The sequence below is a fragment of the Gopherus evgoodei genome, unplaced genomic scaffold (genome assembly GCF_007399415.2).
Source record: "Gopherus evgoodei ecotype Sinaloan lineage unplaced genomic scaffold, rGopEvg1_v1.p scaffold_34_arrow_ctg1, whole genome shotgun sequence".
In the NCBI taxonomy this organism is placed as follows: domain Eukaryota; kingdom Metazoa; phylum Chordata; order Testudines; family Testudinidae; genus Gopherus; species Gopherus evgoodei.
In genome coordinates, this window is record NW_022060016.1 from 646,659 (window position 1) to 670,032 (window position 23,374).

General features: G+C 55.7%; 1 protein-coding gene across 1 annotated transcript in view; it reads right to left on the reverse strand.

The window, feature by feature from the left end:
* Positions 1–5,701: 5,701 nt before the first annotated feature.
* The window catches only part of CATSPERG (cation channel sperm associated auxiliary subunit gamma), a 43,215-nt gene continuing 25,542 nt past the window's right edge, over positions 5,702–23,374 (reverse strand). The window contains exons 21-33 of the mRNA XM_030544335.1: positions 23,237–23,364; positions 21,450–21,530; positions 19,448–19,578; positions 19,372–19,411; positions 18,193–18,249; positions 17,120–17,276; positions 15,947–16,010; positions 14,985–15,083; positions 14,214–14,315; positions 13,476–13,568; positions 12,451–12,550; positions 11,764–11,890; positions 5,702–7,754 (exon numbers count right to left, since the gene is read on the reverse strand). Of these exons, the coding sequence (XP_030400195.1) occupies positions 7,681–7,754; positions 11,764–11,890; positions 12,451–12,550; positions 13,476–13,568; positions 14,214–14,315; positions 14,985–15,083; positions 15,947–16,010; positions 17,120–17,276; positions 18,193–18,249; positions 19,372–19,411; positions 19,448–19,578; positions 21,450–21,530; positions 23,237–23,364 (1,253 nt within the window). The 3' untranslated portion in view covers positions 5,702–7,680. The remainder of the gene's footprint in view (positions 7,755–11,763; positions 11,891–12,450; positions 12,551–13,475; positions 13,569–14,213; positions 14,316–14,984; positions 15,084–15,946; positions 16,011–17,119; positions 17,277–18,192; positions 18,250–19,371; positions 19,412–19,447; positions 19,579–21,449; positions 21,531–23,236; positions 23,365–23,374) is intronic.

Here is a 23,374-nt window from a genome sequence, read left to right on the forward strand (position 1 = left end):
TGGCTCCCATTTCGAGAGCAACAAGCAATTCTGAGTGCCTCCGCTTTTTTGGGGTGGGGGGGCGGCCGACTTGAAATGCCTTAAAGTGGCCTGTGGTTCAGAAAGTGCCCAGCACCCGCCCTCAGAAAGCCAGGCCCCTTTACGGCAACTCAGATGAGGCTCCCCTAAAAACCACCAGCCACCTATGGCCACAGGTCTGTTAGGAGCATTTGTATGGCAGAAGTGCCAGCTGAGATCAGGCCCCACCTTGCCCCGGGGCGGCACTCACCCAGAGAGACGGCCCGCGCAGGCAGACTTTACAAATGGATTCCCTGTGCGTCTCACAACCCCAGGCTTCCGGGGGGGGGGAGCATTCCATGGGATGAGATCACCCCCAACTCCCACGCATGGAACCCAGCTTCCCTGCGGCTCAGCCCAGCCCCCTTTTAAGCACCCAGGTTTGAAAACTTTACCAGCAGCTTTCGGATCCGGCCCCCAGAGATGCGGCGCTCCAAGCAGCCCCGTGCGTTCATTCCCGCCCCCGCAGCTCGGAGCATCACAGAGTAATCTGCTTAATGAGACTTTAATCAGAGGCTCTGGCACAATCATTTACAACAGATTTTATAGACTCAGATTAGCAGGGTGGGGCTGGCGAAGGATTCCAAAAAGAGGCAAACAAATCAGTGCAGGGATCTTCCTGCATAAACCACAAAGGCTGCTCCATCCGTCCAAACCCCCACAAGTACAATTCTAATGTGACCCTAAGCTCTCTGAATGAAACTGGCACCAGAGAGGTAGTGTTGCCTACTCGGTACAGCACCGGTCTATGACTCAGGAGATTTGGGGTTCTGTTCCTCACTCTGGCCTGCTTGGGTGCCAATGAGCAAACCCCTCTCTGTGCGTGAGTTTTCCCGTCGGTCAAATTGGGATAGACCTTTCTTAATGTGCTTTGAGATCTATGGATGTTAACTACCATTAGTAGGGCAGGTAAAAAAAAGACACAGTGGAGACGGAAATTAGCAGTGGGAAGGTGTTGATGAAATTGATCTCTGGTTTTCCCCAAAAAAGAGTTTTGGGAATTCTGTCCAAATTTGGATTTTTAAAAAAAAATTTCCCAAACCCAAAAATCTGAATTGAAATTTTGTCAAATTCAGGATTTTTAAAAAATTCCCTAAATTTGGGAGGGGAGAGGAATTAAACTCTGTCCAGATCTGAATTTTTTTTTAATTTCCCCAAAGTTCAGAAAAAAAATCAAAATTGGGAATTTGTTTCTCAAAATTCAGCCTATTTCAACCAGTTCTGTCGGAAAATGGGGACAAAGGGGGAATTTCGCACAAATGTGTCTGAAAATTTCCCCCTTTTTTCTTTTAAAATTCAACTTAGCCACTGTCCAAGTGAAATTTCATTCACTGCCCTCTGCTGGCTGGAATGAGAAGTCCTCTGCCATGTCTCATATGCCCTATACTGCTATCTTCGTGGGATCCTCCTTTCACACAAAGCCTGTACTTCTGCAGCAGGATGATCTGGGTTATATCCCCTGCGGTTGCCAGGACATGCACCATAGCAACAGCCAAGTCAAGGTGATTTTCTGCTACCTACCTAGTTACCACATCCACACACGATATCCCGACCTTCTGACTGGGCCATGTAAAACACCACACAGAACCAGGAAGATACTGAGATCTGTCATTGTGAGAAGATGTACAGGTGCCAGCTGGAATCGGGGCCCAATTTTGATGGGTGACACACAGACCCCGACTGAGATCAGGACCCTGTTGTACCAAGCACTGCACAGACCCTGACCGAGATGGGTCCTCCCACTGTGCCAGGCACTGCACACGCACAGAGGGAGAGACAGTCCCTTTCCCAAAGAGCTCACAATCTAAAAGGGTGGGAGGGGAAACTGAGGCACAGAGCGGAGAAGTAAGTTACCCATCACCCAATAGAGCCAGGAACTGGACCCAGGTGTCCTGACCCCCCGGGCCAGTGATCTACCCACTGCACCAGACTGCTTGGCCTGGCTGTTTGTCGAGGTTTCCCGTAAGAACGGTACTGGGCACGGGATAGATACGAAATCAGATGGTGCTTGGTGGAGCTCTCACTCCATTGCACAGGCTCTGGGACAAGAGGGCTGAGGACACACAGCTCTCCTGGGGTCACCTGTTCCCAAACCCCATCACAGCTAGGGCCAGGGGCATGGCTCTAATCTATGGTTTGGTGGCGCCCTCTACTGGGACAACGTCAGCATTACTTGACCCCCCAAGATCCAGGCGAGGACACAGGGGTGGAGGCAGAAAATGGCTTTTGGCCCTGGATGAGATGCTTGGACAGGGGCAGAGACGTGCCGTCGAGCTGAGCGGAGCCGGGCCTGGCTTGGCCGATGGGGGGGGGGCCTTGGATCGCAGGGTGCTGGGAGCCCTGAAGGGAAGATTTGGGTTTAAACTGGGGGGGGGGGCAGGCATTCCCCAGTCCTCAGCACTGATTTCCCCTTCCATCCTTGTGCCCAATCCCCAGTGCAACACACCTTGGCCAGTGCAACCTGATGCCATGAGGACACAAAGGCTTGGATCCTAGTAGGTGGTTAACTGAAACCACTGGGAGTTAGGTGGTGAAATCCCTTGGAGGATCTAGGCCTAAGCGCCAAGCGAGGGGCCCCCTGCCAGGAATACTTGGCGGGTGGCGCAGGGCCAGGGATCCGAGCCTCTCCCATGGAGGTGACGATATGTTTTGGTTTAGCTTCAGTTGATCATAGGAAGGGTTCCAGCTAACGCCAAGCACGCGGCTCTGAAACCAAATAAGGGGTCTCCCTAAACGCAGAGACACCATGAGTTTTGTCTGGACTGGGAAAAATTATTCCTATCTGGGCAGAGAAATAAGCGATGGCAGTAGAACCGCAGCCAGCCCTTGCTCCTGGAGAGCTTCCCAGCCGCACGGCCCCCGTTTCACAGATGGGGAAGGGATCGCCTGAGGCCTACCGCTCTACCCACTAGGAGATACTGCTCCGGTAAATCCCATGAGAGGCTGTGCCGGGATAAACGCCTGGTCAAGGAACCACCCCCGCCGGTGTTACACTAACATGCCATCTTCGGCTTCGCATCTGAAAAATCTCCTCATCTCCTCGCCTCTCCTAACTTCCCCTGCACTCCCAAATGGAGCTGAGCTCTGCCAAAAGGCAGGGTGAAGACGCGATGAATCGGAGGTGCTGCTGGCTCCCCAAACTTCGGGCTCACCTCGCCCGGCTCAGAAATCATTTAGTAGATTTTTGCTCTGCCCCATGAAGTTCTTTCTAGAAAGCTATTTTTAGCCGCAATTAACCTTTCGCCTCCCATTTCTAGGTTAGCTGGGCAATTGCTGGAGGCCGGAGCCAATTTGTTTAATTAAAAAGAATTAAGGGAAGAAGTGTCCCCAATTAAAGCAGGAAAAATCATCTGTTTTTAAGGTAGTTTTTTTTGCCACGGGTGTCACATGGAATTAGCGGAGAATGAAGGACGCCGGGTGGAAAGAAAGGGGGCTTGTAACCCTGATGGAAACAGAAGAATCTGGGCTAATTGGAGATTGGTGAGGTGGTTTTTTTCTCTTCTAATAGAGGCTTTGTGTCAGACTGCCCAGTAAGAGGCCATAGGAGAAAAGTTTCATCTGTTTTTCCAGCACCCTGATCCCTAAAATAATCTGTATAACACATATATAGTGTTTTCAGCCCAAAAATTCTACACCCAGATCGCGTCACCTGATGCAGAGATGCGGCTGACTCTGGAGTGTGGTACAACAGCTATTTATACAAGGCCTCTCACCCAGCACTGAGGTGCAGTTACCTCTGCAGTGGGATGTAGCAGCTGTTTATACAGGGATCCCTCACCCAGCGCTGAACTGCAGCTGTCTCTGGGGTGGAACTGGGCAGCTGTTTATACAGGGATCCCTCACCCAGCCCTGAATTGCAGCTGTCTCTGGGGTGGAACTGGGCAGCTGTTTATACAGGGATCAAATACAGCCACCTCTGGGGTGCCTCCTCATTTGAGACCCTGCCAGCATTGATTAAGGGCTTGTCCACATGGGGAAATTTACAAGCCGAATTACTGTAGTATGACTCGGCTGTGGTGTTTCTGAGGCAATGCATCAAGACGGATTGGCTGGAGTAGAAGGCCTTGCAGAGCGAATCCCACTTAGATAGGACTCAGCCAGGAAAAGAAGAGACGTGATATCAGTAAAGCAACAGAAGCTAAGCTGGGAAAAGGCACTCAGCCCAGAATAAGAGTTAGACCAGCCTGTAACTACAGTGTCTAATTAAACCGGGAAGTTTCTGCATGCAGACAAGCCCTGAGTTGTCAATGAGAGCAGGACCCCAGCCATAAAGCCAGCATGTAAACTCCCCTATGTTTCAGGGGGGTTGGGATCTAGTGTTTTTGCCCAGAATCATCTTTACCCAACAGTGGACTTAAAAGGGGGAGGGCACACTTTAAAGATGGGAAACTGAGGGACAGAGCAGGGATGTCACCAGCCAGCAATCCACACTGTGAGTCTGGTGCCAAAGCAAGGAATAAAACTCAGGAGTCCCGACTCCCAGTCCCCCCCTTCTCCCCACTAGAGCCCACTCCCCTTTCAGAGCCAGGGAGAAAGCCCAGAAGCCCCAGCTCCCAGACCCACCCTGCTCTAACCACTAGACACCACTCCCCTTCCTTAGTTGCGAGAGCATGAAGGGACCTTAGTGTGACCAGCCGGAAATGCCTTACCTGGCTCAACCAGGCCAATCCTTCAACATCCTCCAAAGAAGCCCACAGGAGTTCACAAAAGGACACAGTTCTGTGCTTTCCCTGGCTGGGCTAATTACCCCTAACGAGGGCCATTAGTGCTAATCACCTATTTATAGCACATGTTGGAACATTTATGGCGGCAATTGGGCCCAGATGGTGCATGACTTTGCAGCCAGGGGGTCAGGCCCATGATGCAAAGCACTAGGGGAACCCCCTTCTCTGCTGTAACTTGCCCTGTAGTGGGGATGTGAAACATACAAATCTCCCAGCCCAGTGTCTGGCCCCTGGAGTGACCAGGTCCAGATTGTACTTGCCACCCAGAGGCAGTTTCTCCGTCCTCCGGCACCCAATCCAGCCATTCACCCCAGTGCTCCGGGGCTGTAAAATGTTACCCAGGCAGCATTCTCCACTTGTTGCCCCACTCACTCGACCCTGGCTTTGGTGGCTATGCAAAATGTAGGGTGACAGAGCCAGCAAGGTAAGTCGTGTCTAGCCCAGGGATTTGCCCTCGTTCAAAGAGAGCCCAGGCGTCCTGCTTCTCATCTGCTCTGCTCTAACCACTACCCATCCCTCTAACCCCTAAGCAACACTGAACCCTTCCCACCTGGCCTAATCCCAGCTCGGCTAATTCCGTTTCTGTCTCCCTGAATTCCCTCCTGGCAGTTTCCACTGTAGACGTAACTCTTCTCTGCTTGCTGTCCCGCGGGGTTTTCGGCGTGGCTGTTCTAAACAGCTGCTGTGTCCTGCCCCAGAGGCAGCTGCATCATTGTGACTGTTTCAGTGGTGGGCCCTGGGTGTGACGTGCTTTGGGAGGGGTGGCACTGGAGGGGTGGTTGAGATCTTACAGTCCGTCTGCGGGGCTCTGTTTGTCCTCTTGCCTTTTGTTTCTTCCAGTGGGAATTCAGACCTGGCTGGTTTCTTAGTCTCTACAGCTGAAAAGCCAGCCCGCAAACAGAAGATACCGGCCGCTGGGCTGACAGCAGCTCCCTTTATCTCTCAGTTAGGACGATAAATGGCAGCTCCTGATCAAAGGGAGGCCGGGACTGACAGAGGCGGCTGAATGGAGAGCCGCGTCTCCGGGGTCAGGGCTGGAACGCACCGGTGACGCTAGGCTGCTGCCGCAGGGAGATAATCCTGGCAGTGCGGAGAGGAGGCTGCGATGCGCGTTTATCAGCAGGACATTGCAACGGGAGCTGCCTCTTATCCTTGCTGTGAAAGCACCGTGGCAGAGATACAGCCAGCTGTTTCCTCCCCAGCGAAGGGCAGGGTATAAGGCGCAGGCAGGTGGCCAAGCAGGTCACCGGCTCACCTGGGATTCAGGGAAGCAGGTGTCTATTCCTGGCTTCACCCGCTGGATGACACTGGGCTGGTTGCAGCGTCTTTCTGTGCCTCAGTTTCCCCATCTGTAAAATGGGTGTAATGCTCTGGCTTTACTGAGGAAAAGTGCTATGTGAGAGGCAGGTGTTAATAAACCTCAGGTGGGCTAAATTTACACTCCTTGAAGCCCAGGAGATGGGGGTGGTGGTTTTAAGCCACCTTTCTTCTCCCCGCAGCTGGCCCAGTACCAGCTCAGGGTGTAACTTACAGCAGCCTCAGGGCTGCTCTTAGTTATGCCAGCTGCAAATCACATCCCAGACAGAGCCCCATCTCAGCATGCTCTTCCCGGAAGGAGGAAGGGTGGCATAGAGCCAGCTTGTTGCCACCCTACCCTCCGTTTCTCCCTGTGTCAGGATAGGATCCTGGGCAGCACAAAGCCCCCCCACCCCCTAGGAGTGAGCTCAGTGAATTGGTGGCAGAACATGGGATGGACCCAGGAGTCCTGGCTCCCAGTCTCCCACCGAGAAAGAAACCTCCCCATAGCTAGAAAGCTCTGGGTGGGAAAATGTCAGCTTGGCTGGTGAATTTACCCCCCCGGCATTGCTCCTCGGGGACCCAGCCAGCTCGCGGCCAGCTCCACGGCAGCTGTAAATATCCGCTTGACACCAGCTGGGGATCTCGCCCATTAACCCCAACAGAGAGATGCTGAGTTACATCAGCTGGGGATCCGTCCCTTAGACCATCAGGGAGCATGGAGATCAGAGAACCCAGGGCAGAGCATTTCCCCTGGAGTGGTCGGCACCAGTTCTGGGGGAAGCAGGAGATTCAATTCCCCAACTCGGGATCCGCTCCCAGACGACGAGGGCGTTTACTGAACAACCGAAATAAGACGTGAGGCCCATGGAGCCTGGTGCAGGGACCAGCTCAGCAAAGGCTCCTGCACTCACCTGCAGAAACAACCTGTCTCCCCTTGCCATGCTGCTAAAGGCTGCAAAATGCAAAAGGAACCGGAAAAAGACGGGAAGATTTTCATTCGTTCAACAAAGCAAGAGATTTTGACATGGGAATTCCTGAATCCAAAGGTCCCACTCACTGCGCGGGAGCTCCTAAACCTGCTCAGACTGGAGCGGCCGCTCGCTGCCCTTCCGATCATGCCTGGAGCTTGGGTACCATCACGGATAAGGCCGGGAGCATCGAAATGGGTGGCCAAATGGAGCTCCTGTTCCAGCTGGACTGGGAAAGGCCGGCCACCGTTCTCTGTCTGAGGCGTTTAGAGCAACGCCCTGTGGGTTCAGGTCTTTATAGTTCTGACTGACTAGTTTGCTCCAGAGCTACCGTGGAAAGCCCTGATCCCCTCTGCTTTAGCCAGGAAAGCTAGATGCTAGATCTGAGCAATAGCACGCCCACCACGGCTTGGGTCTAGCCTGCCTGGACTCATCAGCCAAGTCGGTGACAGAAGGTCCCAGCCCAAAGCAGGGAGCGGGGGGGGGGGCGGGGCTTTCGGGCTGCTGGGGACTGCAGAGAGGAAAGGAACGTTTGGATACAGGTTGGGACTTGCGATGGGGACAATGGGACGCTGGGGGGCCGGTTCTTCCAGGCTGCGCCAGGGCAGGTGGCTGTTGCCGCTGATTCAGGTCTACAAGGGGGATGTGTGGTGGGAGTTCCCCTGACTTTGGATGGAGGAAGAGCCGGAGAAGGTGATGTTGGACTCTGGAAGAACAGAGCAAGGCAGAGTTGGAAACAGCTGGTGGCAGGGAGGGGAAGGAAGTGGACATCAGTGCCTGTGGCAGTGACATGCAGCAGGGCTGTCACACCCCAGCATACCAGGGGCCCAGCTCAGCTACACTGCACAGCGAACCCAGGGTCTTCCCCGGGGGGCAGCCAGAACCCCTCTCCTCCACACAAAAACCTAGCACCTGCACTTGCACATGGGTTAGAATCCAGGCTGCTGGCGGGTTAGAACCGGCCTGGAAGCTGGCTAGAAACGGGCTGGGAGGTGGGTTAGAATCCAGGCTGCTGGCCCAGCTGGGGGTGGGTTAGAACCAGGCTGTGGCTGGCTGGGGGGCGGGTTAGAACTGGGCTGGGAGCGGGTTAGCACCGGACTGGGGGGTGGGTTAGAACTGGGATAGAACCGGCCTGTGGCTTGTTGAGGCTGGCTGGCAGCAGGTTAGAACTGGGCTGTGGCTGGCTGGGGGGCGAGTTAGAACTGGGCTGGGAGCAGGTTAGAACCGAGCTGTGGCTGACTGGGGGGTAGGTTAGAACTGGGCTGTGGTTGGCTGGGGGCGGGTTAGAACCGGGCTGGGAGCTGGATTAGAACCGGTTTGTGGCTGGCTGGGGGCGGGTTAGAACCAGGCTGGGAGCTGGATTAGAACCGGTTTGTGGCTGGCTGGGGGCGGGTTAGAACCGGGCTGTGGCTGGCTAGGGGGCGGGTTAGAACTGGGCTGGGAGCGGTTAGCACCGGGCTGGGATCCGGCTGGGGGGTGGGTTAGAACCGGGCTGGGATAGAACCAGCCTGTGGCTCGCTGAGGCAGGCTGGGGGCGGGTTAGAACTGGGCTGTGGCTGGCTGGGGGTGGGTTAGGAGCAGGCTGGGAGGTGGGTTAGAACCGGGCTGTGGTTGGCCGGGGGCAGGTTAGGAGCAGGCTGGGAGGCGGATTAGAACCTGGGCTGGGAGCTAGGTTAGAACCGGGCTGTGGCTGGCTGGGGGCAGGTTAGAATTGGGCTGTGGTTGGCTGGGGGTGGGTTACAACTGGGCTGGCAGCTGGTTTGGGGTGAGTTAGAACCGGGCTGTGGCTGGCTGGGAGCGAGTTAGAAATGGGCTGGGGGTGGGTTAGGACCAGGCTGGGAGCTGGCTGGGGGCGGGTTAGAACTGGGCTATGGCTGGCTGGGAGCGGGTTAGAACCGGGCTGGGAGCGGGTTAGAACCGGGCTGGGAGCAGGTTAGGACCGGGCTGTGACTGGCTGGGGGCAGGTTAGAACCGGGCTGGGAGCTGGCTGGGGGCAGGTTAGGACCGGGCTGTGGCTGGCTGGGGGTGGGTTAGAACCGGGCTGGGAGTGGGTTAGAACCGGGCTGGGAGCGGGTTAGAACTGGGCTGGGAGCTGGCTGGGGGTAGGTGAGGACCAGGCTGGGAGCTGGCTGGGGACGGGTTAGAACTGGGCTGTGGCTGGCTGGGAGCGGGTTAGAACCGGGCTGGGAGCTGGCTGGGGGCGGGTTAGGACCGGGCTGGGAGCTGGCTGGGGGCGGGTTAGGACCGGGCTGGCAGCTGGTTTGGGGTGAGTTAGAACCGGGCTCTGGCTGGCTGGGGGCGAGTTAGAAATGGGCTGGGGGCGGGTTAGGACCAGGCTGGGAGCTGGCTGGGGGTGGATTAGAACTGGGCTGTGGCTGGCTGGGGGCAGGTTAGAACCGGGCTGGAAGCGGGTTAGAACCGGGCTGTGGCTGGCTGTGGGCGAGTTAGAACCGGGCTGGAAGCGGGTTAGCACCGGACTGGGGGGTGGGTTAGAACTGGGATAGAACCGGCCTGTGGCTTGCTGAGGCTGGCTGGCGGCAGGTTAGAACTGGGCTGTGGCTGGCTGGGGGCGGGTTAGAACTGGGCTGGGAGCAGGTTAGAACTGGGCTGTGGCTGGCTGGGGGTGGGTTAGCAGCAGGCTGGGAGGTGGGTTAGAATCAGGCTGTGGCTGGCTGGGGGCAGGTTAGAACCGGGCTGTGGCTGGCTGGGGGCAGGTTAGAATTGGGCTGTGGTTGGCTGGGGGCAGGTTAGGAGCAGGCTGGGAGGTGGATTAGAACCTGGGCTGGGAGCTAGGTTAGAACCGGGCTGTGGCTGGCTGGGGGCAGGTTAGAATTGGGCTGTGGCTGGCTGGGAGCTGGCTGGGGGCGGGTTAGGACCAGGCTGGGAGCTGGCTGGGGGCGGGTTAGAACTGGGCTGTGGCTGGCTGGGAGCGGGTTAGAACCGGGCTAGGACCGGGCTGTGGCTGGCTGGGGGCGGGTTAGAACCGGGCTGGGAGCGGGTTAGAACTGGTCTGGGAGCTGGCTGGGGGTAGGTGAGGACCAGGCTGGGAGCTGGCTAGAACCGGGCTGGGAGCTGGCTGGGGGCGGGTTAGAACCGGGCTGGGAGCAGGTTAGGACCGGGCTGTGGCTGGCTGGGGGCAGGTTAGAACCGGGCTGGGAGCTGGCTGGGGGCAGGTTAGGACCGGGCTGGGAGCTGGCTGGGGGTGGGTTAGAACCGGGCTGGGAGCGGGTTAGAACTGGGCTGGGAGCTGGCTGGGGGTAGGTGAGGACCAGGCTGGGAGCTGGCTGGGGACGGGTTAGAACTGGGCTGTGGCTGGCTGGGAGCGGGTTAGAACCGGGCTGGGAGCTGGCTGGGGGCGAGTTAGGACCGGGCTGGGAGCTGGCTGGGGGCGGGTTAGGACTGGGCTGGCAGCTGGTTTGGGGTGAGTTAGAACCGGGCTCTGGCTGGCTGGGGGCGAGTTAGAAATGGGCTGGGGGCGGGTTAGGACCAGGCTGGGAGCTGGCTGGGGGCGGATTAGAACTGGGCTGTGGCTGGCTGGGAGCGGGTTAGAACCGGGCTGTGGGCGGGTTAGGACTGGGCTGTGGCTGGCTGGGGGCAGGTTAGAACCGGGCTGGAAGCGGGTTAGAACCGGGCTGTGGCTGGCTGTGGGCGAGTTAGAACCGGGCTGGAAGCGGGTTAGCACCGGACTGGGGGGTGGGTTAGAACTGGGATAGAACCGGCCTGTGGCTTGCTGAGGCTGGCTGGCGGCGGGTTAGAACTGGGCTGTGGCTGGCTGGGGGCGGGTTAGAACTGGGCTGGGAGCAGGTTAGAACTGGGCTGTGGGTGGGTTAGAATCAGGCTGTGGCTGGCCGGGGGCAGGTTAGAACCGGGCTGTGGCTGGCCGGGGGCAGGTTAGAACCAGGCTGTGGCTGGCTGGGGGCAGGTTAGGAGCAGGCTGGGAGGCGGATTAGAACCTGGGCTGGGAGCTGGGTTAGAACCGAGCTGTGGCTGACTGGGGGGCAGGTTAGAATTGGGCTGTGGTTGGCTGGGGGCGGGTTACAACTGGGCTGGCAGCTGGTTTGGGGTGAGTTAGAACCGGGCTGTGGCTGGCTGGGAGCTGGCTGGGGGCGAGTTAGAAATGGGCTGGGGGCGGGTTAGGACCAGGCTGGGAGCGGGTTAGAACTGGGCTGTGGCTGGCTGGGAGCGGGTTAGAACCGGGCTGGGAGCTGGCTGGGGGCAGGTTAGAACCGGGCTGGAAGTGGGTTTGGAACGGGCTGGGAGCTGGCTGGGGGTAGGTGAGGACCAGGCTGGGAGCTGGCTGGGAGCGGGTTAGAACCGGGCTGGGAGCGGGTTAGAACTGGGCTGGGAGCTGGCTGGGGACGGGTTAGAACCGGGCTGTGGCTGGCTGGGGGCGGGTTAGGACCGGGCTGTGGCTGGCTGGGGGCAGGTTAGAACCGGGCTGGGAGCGGGTTAGAACTGGGCTTGGAGCTGGCTGGGGGTAGGTGAGGACCAGGCTGGGAGCTGGCTGGGGACGGGTTAAAACCGGGCTGTGGCTTGCTGGGGTGGGTTAAAAGAGGGGGTGGCTGACCCCTCGCGGTGGGTTAGAAGCAGGGGTGGGTGGGTGGCTGGGGGTGTTTTTAACCCCCTGGGATTGTCAGGATTTCCCCACTCAACAGTCTAACCATGGCCGGGGGGGCAGCTCGGTTGGCACGGGGGGGTGGGGAGCCGTAGCTCATCTGTGCGAACAGCTAGGGCCTCTTCAAACCTTTGGATGAGTCGGGTGAAGCCAGCCCCGATCACAGGCCCCAGGACTTGGTGGAGGACGTACAAGAAGACAATGCCGGTAAGAACGGCCATGGAAATCTGCCGGGGAAAAGCAGGGGGAGACGTACTGTTACCCCGTCTGTGGCTATGGAGGACTCCGGTTCCTTTGAGAAAACGGTAGGGCCAGTCTCGGAACTGCTGCTGGGGAGACTCATCCGGCTGGCACCTGGAAAGCTCTGGGATTGGGAGCAGGCGGAGTTCTCCTGGAGGACTCCTGGGTTCTATCCCAGCTCTGGGAGGAGAGTACTGTATAGTGGTTAGAGCAGCAGGGCACATGGGCAGGCGTGCTGGGTGTCAGGACTCCTGGGTTCTGTTCCCAGTGTGGCCTGGCAGCCAGGTTTCTCCCATCTTGTGCTTTGGCCGTCATTCTACTGCCCCTCTGTGGTGACTAGTGCATATGGGCCACAGCCCATAGCCATCGCCAGGTAAAGCTTTGTGCCCCGACACAAGGGCCAGTGTGGTCCCTGCCTGACGGCTGGCCTCCCTACCCCAGTTCCTGGAGAGGGCGTGGCAATCCTGCTAGGGCGTGGCAATCCTGCTGGCTGGCGTGAGCAGGGTCAGGGCCCCAGATCACCTTCCATGTCCCGTCCCCTGTGTACCTTCATGAAGGCGATTGCCCGGGAGGGGCTGAGCCGCAAGCCGTGAATGTGGATCACAAACTCCAGGTCGTAGTCGCAGTAGGTGCTCTTGTCCACTGCCCTGCAGGGATGGACCCGGGGGCTCAGGACGCAGGCAGCCATCGCCATCATTCAAGCCATGCAGCCATCTCGGGCGAGCGTGGCCGCCCCCGGGACAAGCGACTCGGCATCCCAAAGCCGGCCTCTGCCTGCCACGTCCCATTCCGTGTGGGACAGTGAGGGTAGGCATCCCATGGTCCCTTGCGCTGTCTCCACAGCAAAAATGGGTTGCAAGAGCTCTTAACAAGCCAAGAATGGCCAGGACATGGAGACAGAGATTCCTGGAGGGGGTCAGAGCCAGGCTCTGAATATGGTGCTGGGGGAGATCAGCAAGGGGGATATTTAATGCTAGACTCTTGGTTACTCCATTCCTGGACTTGGGACAGGGGGCAGAGGTGGGTTTAAGCCCCTGTTGTGCTCTCTGTATTACAGGGCTGTGCAGGGGCCTGCCCTCCAGTTTAAGTTAGAGCAGCCTCAAGGTTACTCTAGTTTATTCTCCACCTCCCAAGACCCCAAGGAGCAGAGAACAGCTGCAGCTGAGGGTGGTCTGGCCATGCCTACCCCGACACACCCACTGGGATGGGCTGAAGGCAAAGCCAGCAGAGGAAGCCCTTTGTGCAAGGGTGATCTCCAGGGGCCACTTCCACCCCCTCCAAGGGCCCGTATTGTTGCCAGAGCAGCCCACAAGATCCCCTAGGAAGCGTGAGTTGGAGCAGCCCGACTTGTTCCAGATGAGGTGCTGGTCCAGGAGATGGAGCCCGGGATGGACAGTGTGGCCTAGTGGATCAAAGTCTGGACTAGGACTTAGGAGAGCTGGGTGACCTTGGACGAGACGCTATGGGATCTGCAGAAGAGTCAGGGGCTATTGTCAACAGATGCCAGGGTCGGCAACCCAGCGTACACCACCGTCAGATGCCCTGGGCTTTAAAGGACCACGTGGGGCTCACCTGTTAGACACCTCGACCAAAAAGAAGTAATCTGGAGCTGTCAGGTCTAAGGGAACCACGTCGTAACAGGGCGAGTTCTGCTCACAGATCCACCTACAGGAGGGGAAAGATGCCATGAGCGTGGGCCCAGGGTGGCCTGCCTGCCGGGAAGCCTTCAGAATCGTAACAGCGTCCCTTCGGCCCGAGCAGGTAACCAATATTTGGGGCTTCACAGGGCTTTTTTGGAGAGGAGCTATAAGTGATACGAATCAGGTCTATTCTTGGTTTATTGGCAAAGGACCCCCACAAAGTCCCGTCTCAAAGAGCCACAGGCAGTTTCCTGTTCTGAAATTCCCAAGTCTGGCCCTCCGGTGGGCTCTGTGCCCAAGAAAGCCTGTCTCTCTGCTCCCTCCCAGGATCACACTCACAGCTGCTTCCCCAGGCTCACTGTCCTAGCCCTGGGCTGGCAACCAGGCAAACCTGTCTTCCCGCACAGCTGAGCTCTGCCTTGGGCACTCCCCTATCTCTACTGCATAAAGGGGCTTCTTTGCTCCTGCCACTGAGCCAAGAGGAGAGTGCTTTGCACAGACGCTGGCTTTAATGCGGTCTGTGATCAAAGCTCTACCCGATGGCACCTTTCAGATGAACAACGATAATGTTCAGGAAATAAACTGCACTCGGAGTGGATGAGAAGAGAACAAGCAAGGTCCTCGTGGAGAATGGCAGGGAAGGGGCTGGAAAGCGCCAATATTTCCTTACTTGATCCCACAGTCGGTTCCGGAGAAGACATTGAAGCCTTCAGGATCGGTAAGGGCAGGTTTTGTGTGATTAGCCCTCATCCAGATCAGACTCAGCGGTGTGCTGGGGAGCGAAAGTGTCCAGAGTCATAGATCCATCTATTTTAAGGCCATTTCAACCTTTTTTAAGCAACCTTTTTGGGGACCTAAATTTACTAAACAATTCTCCACAAAAAGTCATTTCCACCTGAAAAAATTTAGAACATGAGTGACATGAAACTCTCTTCCCCAGTCAGGAGATTTGCTGAAACCCACCCTGGCTAGATGGAAGGGGAAAACCCCAGCTGTGAGAAGGGGGATTCTGGCTAATACCCATATCCTTGTCAGCCTTGCCCTGCTAGGAGGCCCTGGGTTAAACAGCTGTATTCTCCTAAGCCTGGATCTTCCGCGGTTCGATCCCCCACCCAAGGAGGAGTCGAGGGCAACCCAGCCAGGCCAGCTGCAGCAGCCCCAGCTCCTGGAAAGGTAGAAGAAGCAAAGTGTGAGAAGTAATATCTGCAAGGGGCAGCAGGGGCCCGATCTCGGTCAGGATCCGTGCAGTGCTTGGCAATGAGTTCCACAGGTTGACTGTGCGTGAGGTGAAGAAATCCCTCCTTCCGTTTGTTATAAACCTGCTGCCTGTTAATCCCATTGGGTGACCCTCTCTGTGAAGGGGTAAAGAACACTTCCCCAGTCACTGTCCCCACACCAGCCATGGGGTTATAGACCTCCGTTGGGGGTAGCTGTGTCCTACCTGCCGTTTGCCGTGTTATAGTCGAGGATTTCGCTCGGGCTGTAGAGGCGGATCCTGCTCTCCGAGTACGGCCCTCCGCCAATGATCCTCAGCATGTAGCTACAGTGGAACAAAGAACACGCTGCCGTGAAAACCAGCCCAGTGGGATCAGCAGTTAGAAACACCCTCGCTAAGGGGGCAGGTCCTCCTAGCCACGCGGCTCAAACAGTTGGGGGGAACCTTCCTCACCCCACTCTCCCCAGGCCTTCACGGCTGTTGCTACAACCCCAAAGGGCAAGGCCAGTAGCTTCAGTGTAACACAGGGGTCGGCACCCTCTGGCACGCAGCTCGCCAGGGTAAGCACCCTGGTGGGCCGGGCCAGTTTGTTTACCTGCTGCGTCTGCAGGTTCAGCCGATGGCGGCTCCCACTGGCCATGGTTCGCCACTCCAGGCCAATGGGGGCGGCAGGAAGCGACGCAGGACGAGGGATGTGCTGGCTGTGGCTTCCCACTGCCCCCATTGGCCTGAAGCAGCGAACTGTGGCCAGTGGGAGCCGCGATCGGCCCAACCTGCGAACGGCGGCCAGTGGGAGCCGCGATCGGCCCAACCTGCGAACGGCGGCCAGTGGGAGCCACGATCGGCCCAACCTGCAGAGGCAGCAGGAAAACAAACTGGCCCGGCCCGCTAGGGTGCTTACCTTGGCGAGCCGCGTGCCAGAGGTTGCCGACCGCTGGTGTAATGCCTACTGGGTCTTTGTTGCCCTCAAGTGGCTCAGCATCTTTTACTGGCCCAACTTCTGCTGGTGAGAGAGGCGAGTTTTGGCGTTTACCCAGAGCTCCTGAAGGGGCCTGAAGCAGAGCTCCGTACAAGCCCAAAAGCTCGTCTTTTCCACTCGCCATAAAAGACACAACCTCACGCACCTGGTCTCCCAGCCCTGGGCGAGTTTTGCTAAAGCCAAGGGAGTGGCTCTGCCCAACACTCACCTGCCCATGAAAGGTCCTGAGTCCCCCGTCACCATGTCTTGGATCAAGAAGAAGGGGTAAAATACTGTGGGAAAGAGAAGAACATCAAAGTTGATAATTTTAACCATGCACCTCTCCCCAGAGAGCATGACATCCCCCAGGGGTCGCTGCCTGGAGTCAGAAACCAGCATCAAACGGGCGAGACCATCCGGCCTGGCCCATATGGCTGAGTGGAAGGGGATCCCGGCGACATCCTGTCTGGGGGAAGGGGGGGAGTTCTCGCTAGATCCCAGCTGGATGGGAATGGAAGGGGGGAACCCAGCTAGGTGGGAAGTGGGGCGGATCCCAGCTGGATCCTGGCCAGTTTGGAGAAGAGAACCACTGGGCTAAGGGGAAGGTGCGGTGGCCTTGCTCCATGGAGGGCTCTGAGACAGGGCCAGCTTTAGGAAGTGTGGGGCCCAATTCGAACAGCTTCAATGGTGCCCTGGCAGGGATGACTTAAAGAAAACACATGTAAAAAAACACATGGGGCTTGTGCTCACCAGACGGTGCTCCGAGTCTTCGGCAGCACTTCGGCGGTGGGTCCTTCATTCGCTCCAGGTCTTCAGCGACACTGAAGGACTCGCCGCTGAAATGCTGCCGAAGACCCAGAGCAAGCGAAGGACCCGCTGCCAAAGACCCAAAGCGCCGCCAGGTGAGTAAAAATTAAAAAGGCGCCTCTAGCCAGGGAAGGGATTCTCACTAGGTGCAGGGCCTCTTAGGCATGGGGCCCAATTCGGGGGAATTGGTGGAATAGGCCTAAAGCTGGCCCTGCTCTGAGAACACAGAGATCAGCAGGCCGCATCCGAGTCCAGCCCCACGACTCTAAGACACTGGAATAGCCAAACCGAGGACGATTTCCGGGCAGCTCAGGACATCCGCAGTCAGGCCATGGATCACAACCAAGAATCAAGGCTCAGATCAGAATCAAGCCAGGATCTAGCAGGGATCCCCTCCCGCCTCACGTCTACTCCCAAATCTCCCAGACTCTCAGCAGTGACAGCCAGCAGCCGCTGCCACTGCCAAAGGGTCAAGTGAGGGTCCATGCCAGAGAAGCGAAGTGGGGTTTTACAAGCAGGGTCCTGTTCAATCTATCTCTGGGCCTCAGCCAGGATCTGGCCCCCTGTGCGGACACCTTCATCTGCCTCTCCTTACCATCGTTAAAGAAGAAACACGGCAGCTCTGGGTTCTTGTGGATGCAGTCGAAGTACCGCTTGTTCTGTTTGGTGGTGTACTTCAGGGTTCTGGTGATGTCGAAGGCCAGCCTCTTGCCCGGGGGGCAGCCAATGAAGATTGGCACCATGGCATAGCCCTGCAGGTGAGGGGAGTGGGCAAGAAAAAGACACACCCATGCACTCTGTCGTTTGTAAGGTGCCCCAGGGATGGTCGTGGGGAGTCTAATGTGTATAGCCAAACGCAGGAGTTCCAACCCGTGGACTGCAACACAACCAATGCTCATGTCGGCTTATTAAGGTACCGCTCCCCACCCACCCCCATACTGACCCATTCCCAGTGGCTACTGCCTGCTCCAATGGGGCAGAGTTAAGGGAACCACAGGAGGGGGTGGGGGGTTAGCTACTATCCACATTTGGAAACAGCGTGAGACAGCACTAGGCAACCCTAACTCTGTGTTAATTAAATGCTGGGGCATCTTAGATTAGATTTAGATTAGATAGAGGGGATGTATGGGGATAGATAAATAGAGGGGGTATATAGGGATAGATAGAGGGTGGTGGTGTACGGGGATGGATAGATAGAGTGGGTGTATGGGGATGGATAGATAGAGGGGGTATATGGGGATGGATAGATAGACAGTGTGTGTGGGGATAGATAGAGGGGGTGTACGGGGATGGATGGATGCATAGATAGATAGATGATAGATAGAGGGGGTGTACGGGGATGGATGGATGCATAGATAGATAGCTAGATAGAGGGGGTGTATGGGGATGGATGGATAGATAGATAGAGAGGGTGTATGGGAATAGATAGATAGATAGAGGGGGTGTGTGGGGATGGATAGATAGATAGAGGTGTGTAGGGGGATGGATAGATAGATAGATAGATAGATAGATAGATAGAGGGGGTGTACGGGAATAGATAGACAGATAGATAGAGGGGGTGTATGGGGATAGACAAATTAGATGATGTCATTGCTCCATTATCCCAAACAAAATGTTAATAGAGTCTCATTAATCTGCCTTTCCCAGGTGTTCAGACCCAATAGTTACCTGGAGTTTGGGGCCGGACGCCGTGTAGTGGTAACAATTTGTTGCCGAATTTACAACCTGGAATGTTTAAATCGAAAATGAATTTCTGTTAGGACCAAACAAATGAAAAGTCCATCGTCCTGTCACTGACAAGAGGAGTCAAAGCTCACTGGGCCATCCAGTCCTGTATCCCACCTCCTTGTCCCGCTGGATCAGCCCATTGGCCCATGGAGTCTGGGATCCTGCCTTCTGCTGTGTTTGATCACATCACCGGCCCATCTCGCCTTATATCCCGGCTGCTGCCCTGGCCGATCAGCCCACGGAGCCAGCCCACTCTCAGCCATGTCCACTACTACTTGATACTCCGGAGGAAAGGTCTAGGTAACACATGGTGATACGTGGTGGGAACCGTCAAGATCCTTGCTCTGACCTGCGCTGGGCCTGAAGCTGTGCAGGTGCAGAGAACCACAGAAGCAGCCCGATAGCCACCATCCTCCTGAACTGAGCAGATCTCAATGCAGGAAAGAAGCTGAGGCTTTCACTGGACTGTAATCGGACTGTGGAACTCCTTGCCACAGGATGTCATTGAGGAGAAGAGCTAAGCCAGACTGGCCGTACATATGGATAACAAGATCACCCGGAGTTATCATCGCTCATGCTAATAGAGATCTGGAAGAAAGGGCTAGTAAACCTTTAATCCAATTGCCAGTGACGAGGGGTCAGCATGAGACCTAATGTGGGGGACAGATTATCCCAGGGGTAGGCAACCTATGGCATGGGTGCCAAAGGCAGCACGCGAGCTGATTTTCAGTGGCACTCACACTGCCCGGGTCCTGGCCACTGGTCCGGGGGATGGGGGCTCTGCATTTTAATTTAATTTTAAATGAAGCTTTTTAAATGATTAAAAAACCTTGTTTACTTTATATACAACAATAGTTTAGTTCTATATTACAGACTTAGAGAAAGAGATCTTCTAAAAACATTAAAATGTATCACTGGCATGCGAAACTTTAAATCAGTAAATAAATGAAGACTTGGCACAGCACTTCTAAAAGGCTGCCGACCCCTGGATTATCCTGTGCCTGCTAGTGTTGGTTTCCTACACCTTCCTCTGCTGTTGGCCGCTGCCAGACACAGGCTGTGATGAAGCGGGACTCTTCTGAAATACTGTTCTCAGCAATGTGCACGGCAAGGACTTACCTGACAGAGCTGGAGACATGGCGGTGTTTGTCTCACATGCCTGTCTGGGGTTGTTAAAGGACGGGCTGAACCCTACCCAGAGCAATAGAGAAGGGACAAGAGGAACCCCAAGGACTGAACACCTAGGAACCGGGATGTCAGGCAGGTGGAATTTGTGAACTCAGCAGGGACCTGCAGGAGGACAATTGCCCAGGAGGTGACAGGAGGCTGCAATAGGAGAGGCGGGTGAGTCTGGGACTGACAGACAAAGGAACAGCGACTGAGAGGATGGCTCAGGGGAGCTGTGGCTTGGCCAGGATGGACTATATCTCAACCTCTGCTTCTTTGTAACCCAAAGACTGAACGGTGCTGGGTTCCGGGTGGCTAATGAACCCGGCTCTGCTTGGAAAAGGCCACCTGGCATTACTGTGAGCACCTGCCGAGATGCACAGGTCCCTGCAGAGTACATGAGTCTCTGACTAGGAGTCAGCCTCAGTTGGACTTGCCAGCAGAGCTCCCGTGGTGAGGCAGGAGCGCTGGAATCCAGATGCTGTGTGGCCTCCACTGAAGGCAGAATGAGACCCTTTGGGCATCTGGCCCCCTGATGGGAGTCCTCTAAGGGACTGTTAAAAGCTGGGGCATAGCACAGAGCCTGTGGAGCCATGATGGCGGCCGGCCTAGCTGGATCCTAGACGGCAGCATGGCCTAGTGGACAGAGCACTGGGCTGGCACCAGGAACCTTGGTAGACGTTTGTAAATAAACAGGATTGCACCACTGTCAATTTCTCCTTCTGCTGGAAACAAGCCACAAGCCCCCGGGTTTGGGCTAACCGCTCAGGGCAGAGGGGACACCAAAATCGTTTCTCCATGTCTAAGTATCGAGGGCTAGGTTCTTACACCACGTACACCAGTATCATCCATGGAAGTCAGTGGATTTACTCTGGATTGACAGCATTGGCAGAGCACTAACAGAGCCCTGTGGCCATTACAGCAGCGGGGGTTCTGAGGGCAGCTTAAATCAGGAGCAATTCCAGTGACATCAGGATCAATCTGGTGTCAGATCAGAATCAGACCTCTTCGCGTGGAGAGCAAGGGAGCCAGTGTAAACCTATGTTATATAGCCAGATCTCACACAAATGATCTGAGGGTGAATTGCTCCTATACCGAGGTTGTCTTGAGGCTTGGCTCTGTTTCTGTACTTCCCCAAGAATCGCACTGTCTATCCACCTCCCATCCCTGGGGTGAGGCTGTCTCATGGACTTCCTCCGATGTTGGATCAAACCAGAACCTTCAGGGAGAGACTCGTCCCAGCGTGGGTGCTATCCAATCTCCAGCTGAGGTGGTGAGGCAATCTGTCACTCGGCCTAATTTAACGAGCTTGTTACAGAGGGACTTTGAATGGCCTCCTCTTATAGATTTGTCAGAAGCTTCTCCCTCCAGGCACAGGGAGTTGTCAACATGTTTGCTTTGAATCAGAGGGCCAGATCTTTGGGCTGGGCCCTGCGGTGCACAGTGCAGGGTGTGCGGGGAAGTCCTCTCCTCTGTCTTTCCGCTTGCCCCAATCCTACCACTGGCTGGCGCTCTGAGGCAGCTCTAGATTATGCTGGCCACCCTCTCGTGCCCACAGCCCTTGCTCTCAGGCCTGACAGCTGAGAGCCCCCCTTCTGGGGAGGCTCTCAGTGGCCGATACACAACATCTGGCCCGATGTATCTTGCACTGACATACAGCACTGTCTTTATCTAGAACTAGTGGGCCAGGTCCCCAGCTGGTATAAATTGATACAGCTCCACTGGATATCAGCCTGGCCAAAACAGTTTTGAGAACATGAATCAGCTTGGAAGTAATTCCATCTGCAGAGTGATCCGCTGCTATCTGGCCTGTGATCTGATGTGTCACTCCCAGCCCCCTATTCCCGCACAACGAGGAAAAACTCTCCTAGACGCCCTGTTAACCCCTTTGGCCGATTTTCCCAGCACGACATCCGTTACCACCCAGGGACGTGCCCAATGAAACTAGTTGTGCTGAGGAGCTAATAACATGGTGGCTCTGGCCTCGCTTCCAACTACCTTGCTAGGTGGCAGTCCAGCCTTTGAGCTACCTTTAAAGCCATTGAACTCTTCAGAAGTTTTGTCCCACTCAGCTCTTGTTCCGGATACTGGCCGGTGTCTCTGATGGTCACCTGGTGGGGAGAATTTGCAGGGTGCTGGTCAGGCGGGCTCCGTAACTGAGGAAGAAAGGCCCTGATCCAACTCCCTCTGGGCACTGGGAGAAGGATTGGGCTCCTGAATAAAGGTCAGAGGTTTATCGACCTCTGGGGCCTTGATTCTCTTGAAGCATAAAGGGGCCTTCAAGTGAGCAGGAATAATCTGAGACCCACCCCCTACGCAGGGCGCCTTTACTGGCCGGCACAGAGCTGCGCTTTGGGGTCCGCACACTCCCTGCTCCCAGCCCCCAGTATAGGGAGATTGGTGGCGTGGATGGAGAGTACGGCTGCCACCTGTCTGGGTCCTCCCAGGATTGGCCCAGATGAAAGGGTTTGGTTTTTTGTTTCTCAGGAGTGACAACCCTTGCCCCCCAGGGCCGACAGGGGGCGGATTGGAGTGTGGTCAGAGCACATTGCGTTGGGGCTATTCCCTGCCCCCCAGGGCCGACAGGGGGCGGATCAGGGTGTGGTCAGAGCACACTGCGTTGGGGCTATTCCCTGCTCCATAGGAGACAGAGCAGCCCTGAGAACAGGGCCCAGTGGAAGCATTTCAGCATCGCTCTGTTGTGGATTGATCCAGGACTAATGGCAGAGCTGTGCAAGGGGGTGGAAGAGCAGGGCTGGCAGCAGGTGATGACTGAAGGACGTGGGCAGAGCTCTGGGACTGTTTGCCTCAGTGAGAACTGGTTGGGAAGAGGAATTTCAGGTTTACAGGAAGTTCCATGATTTCAACCATTTTGCCGTTCCGGAACTAAACCGAAAACATTCAAAATTTCATTTTGATCAAAATGTTTCATTTCCATAAAATCAAAACAGTTCGTTCCGATTTTGACATTTAAAATATTTTTTTTTACTTAAATGTGTTTTTTTTTAAACCGAAAGAATGAATTCCCTTTTGAAACATCGCAACCCCCCCAAACCATGGAAATATTCAGTTCTGAAACTGTCGCAACAGGACGCTGAGATATTATTACAACACTTCATTTCGGGGTGTCTCATAATGAAAGGTGGTGGAAATTGACGTGTGCTTCAGTTTGGAGGGAACTGGCATTTTTCATCAAGTAACCATTTTGCTGAAAAGTCTGCAGCCAGAGTTAGTGTGTGTGCAGCCCAGGGCTTGATCACATGCTCTATAAGTCCTTATTTGGGGAAGAAATTTCTGATGGCAGATGACTCTTTAATCTAGCAGAAGAAGGTTGAGCAAGGACCAGCATGCGGATACTAAAGTTGAGATGTGAATTTTCAACAGTGTAATCAACTGTTAGAACAACTCCCCTTGGAGGTGGTGGATTCTCCATCACTGATATTTTCAGTCAAGAATATCTTTCTAAATGCCTGTCCCTATCTCAAACAGAAGTTACGGGCTTGCTCGTGCATTAATTACTGGGGGCGAGAGGTGTCTCTCGCTTGTGTTACACAGGAGGTCAGACCAGATGGTCACAGTGTACTTTTGGCTTTAAAATCTAGGACTGGACGGGTACGCAGGGCTGCTACAGTTCAGGATGGAAGTGGTTTGAAGGACTGCTTGCAAGACACTTGAACGTTGCCAGTGATACCTACCCGAGTAGCTGAATCCATCCCAACACCGAAAGACAGCTGGGGTGGATATACGTCAAAATGGCTGCAAAACCAGAACCCTTGCACTACCGACCCGTCTAAAGTAGCCGGCCCCGCGTACTCACCAAATACAGCACGGAGCCCCGGCCCATCAGATAGTGCCGGTGGAGGTCTGAAACCACAAACCTCGGATGCGCTAAGACAACGGTGAGCCACACAAAATCAAGAGAGTTCTCTTCCAGCATTTCCTCCACTGCGGCAGA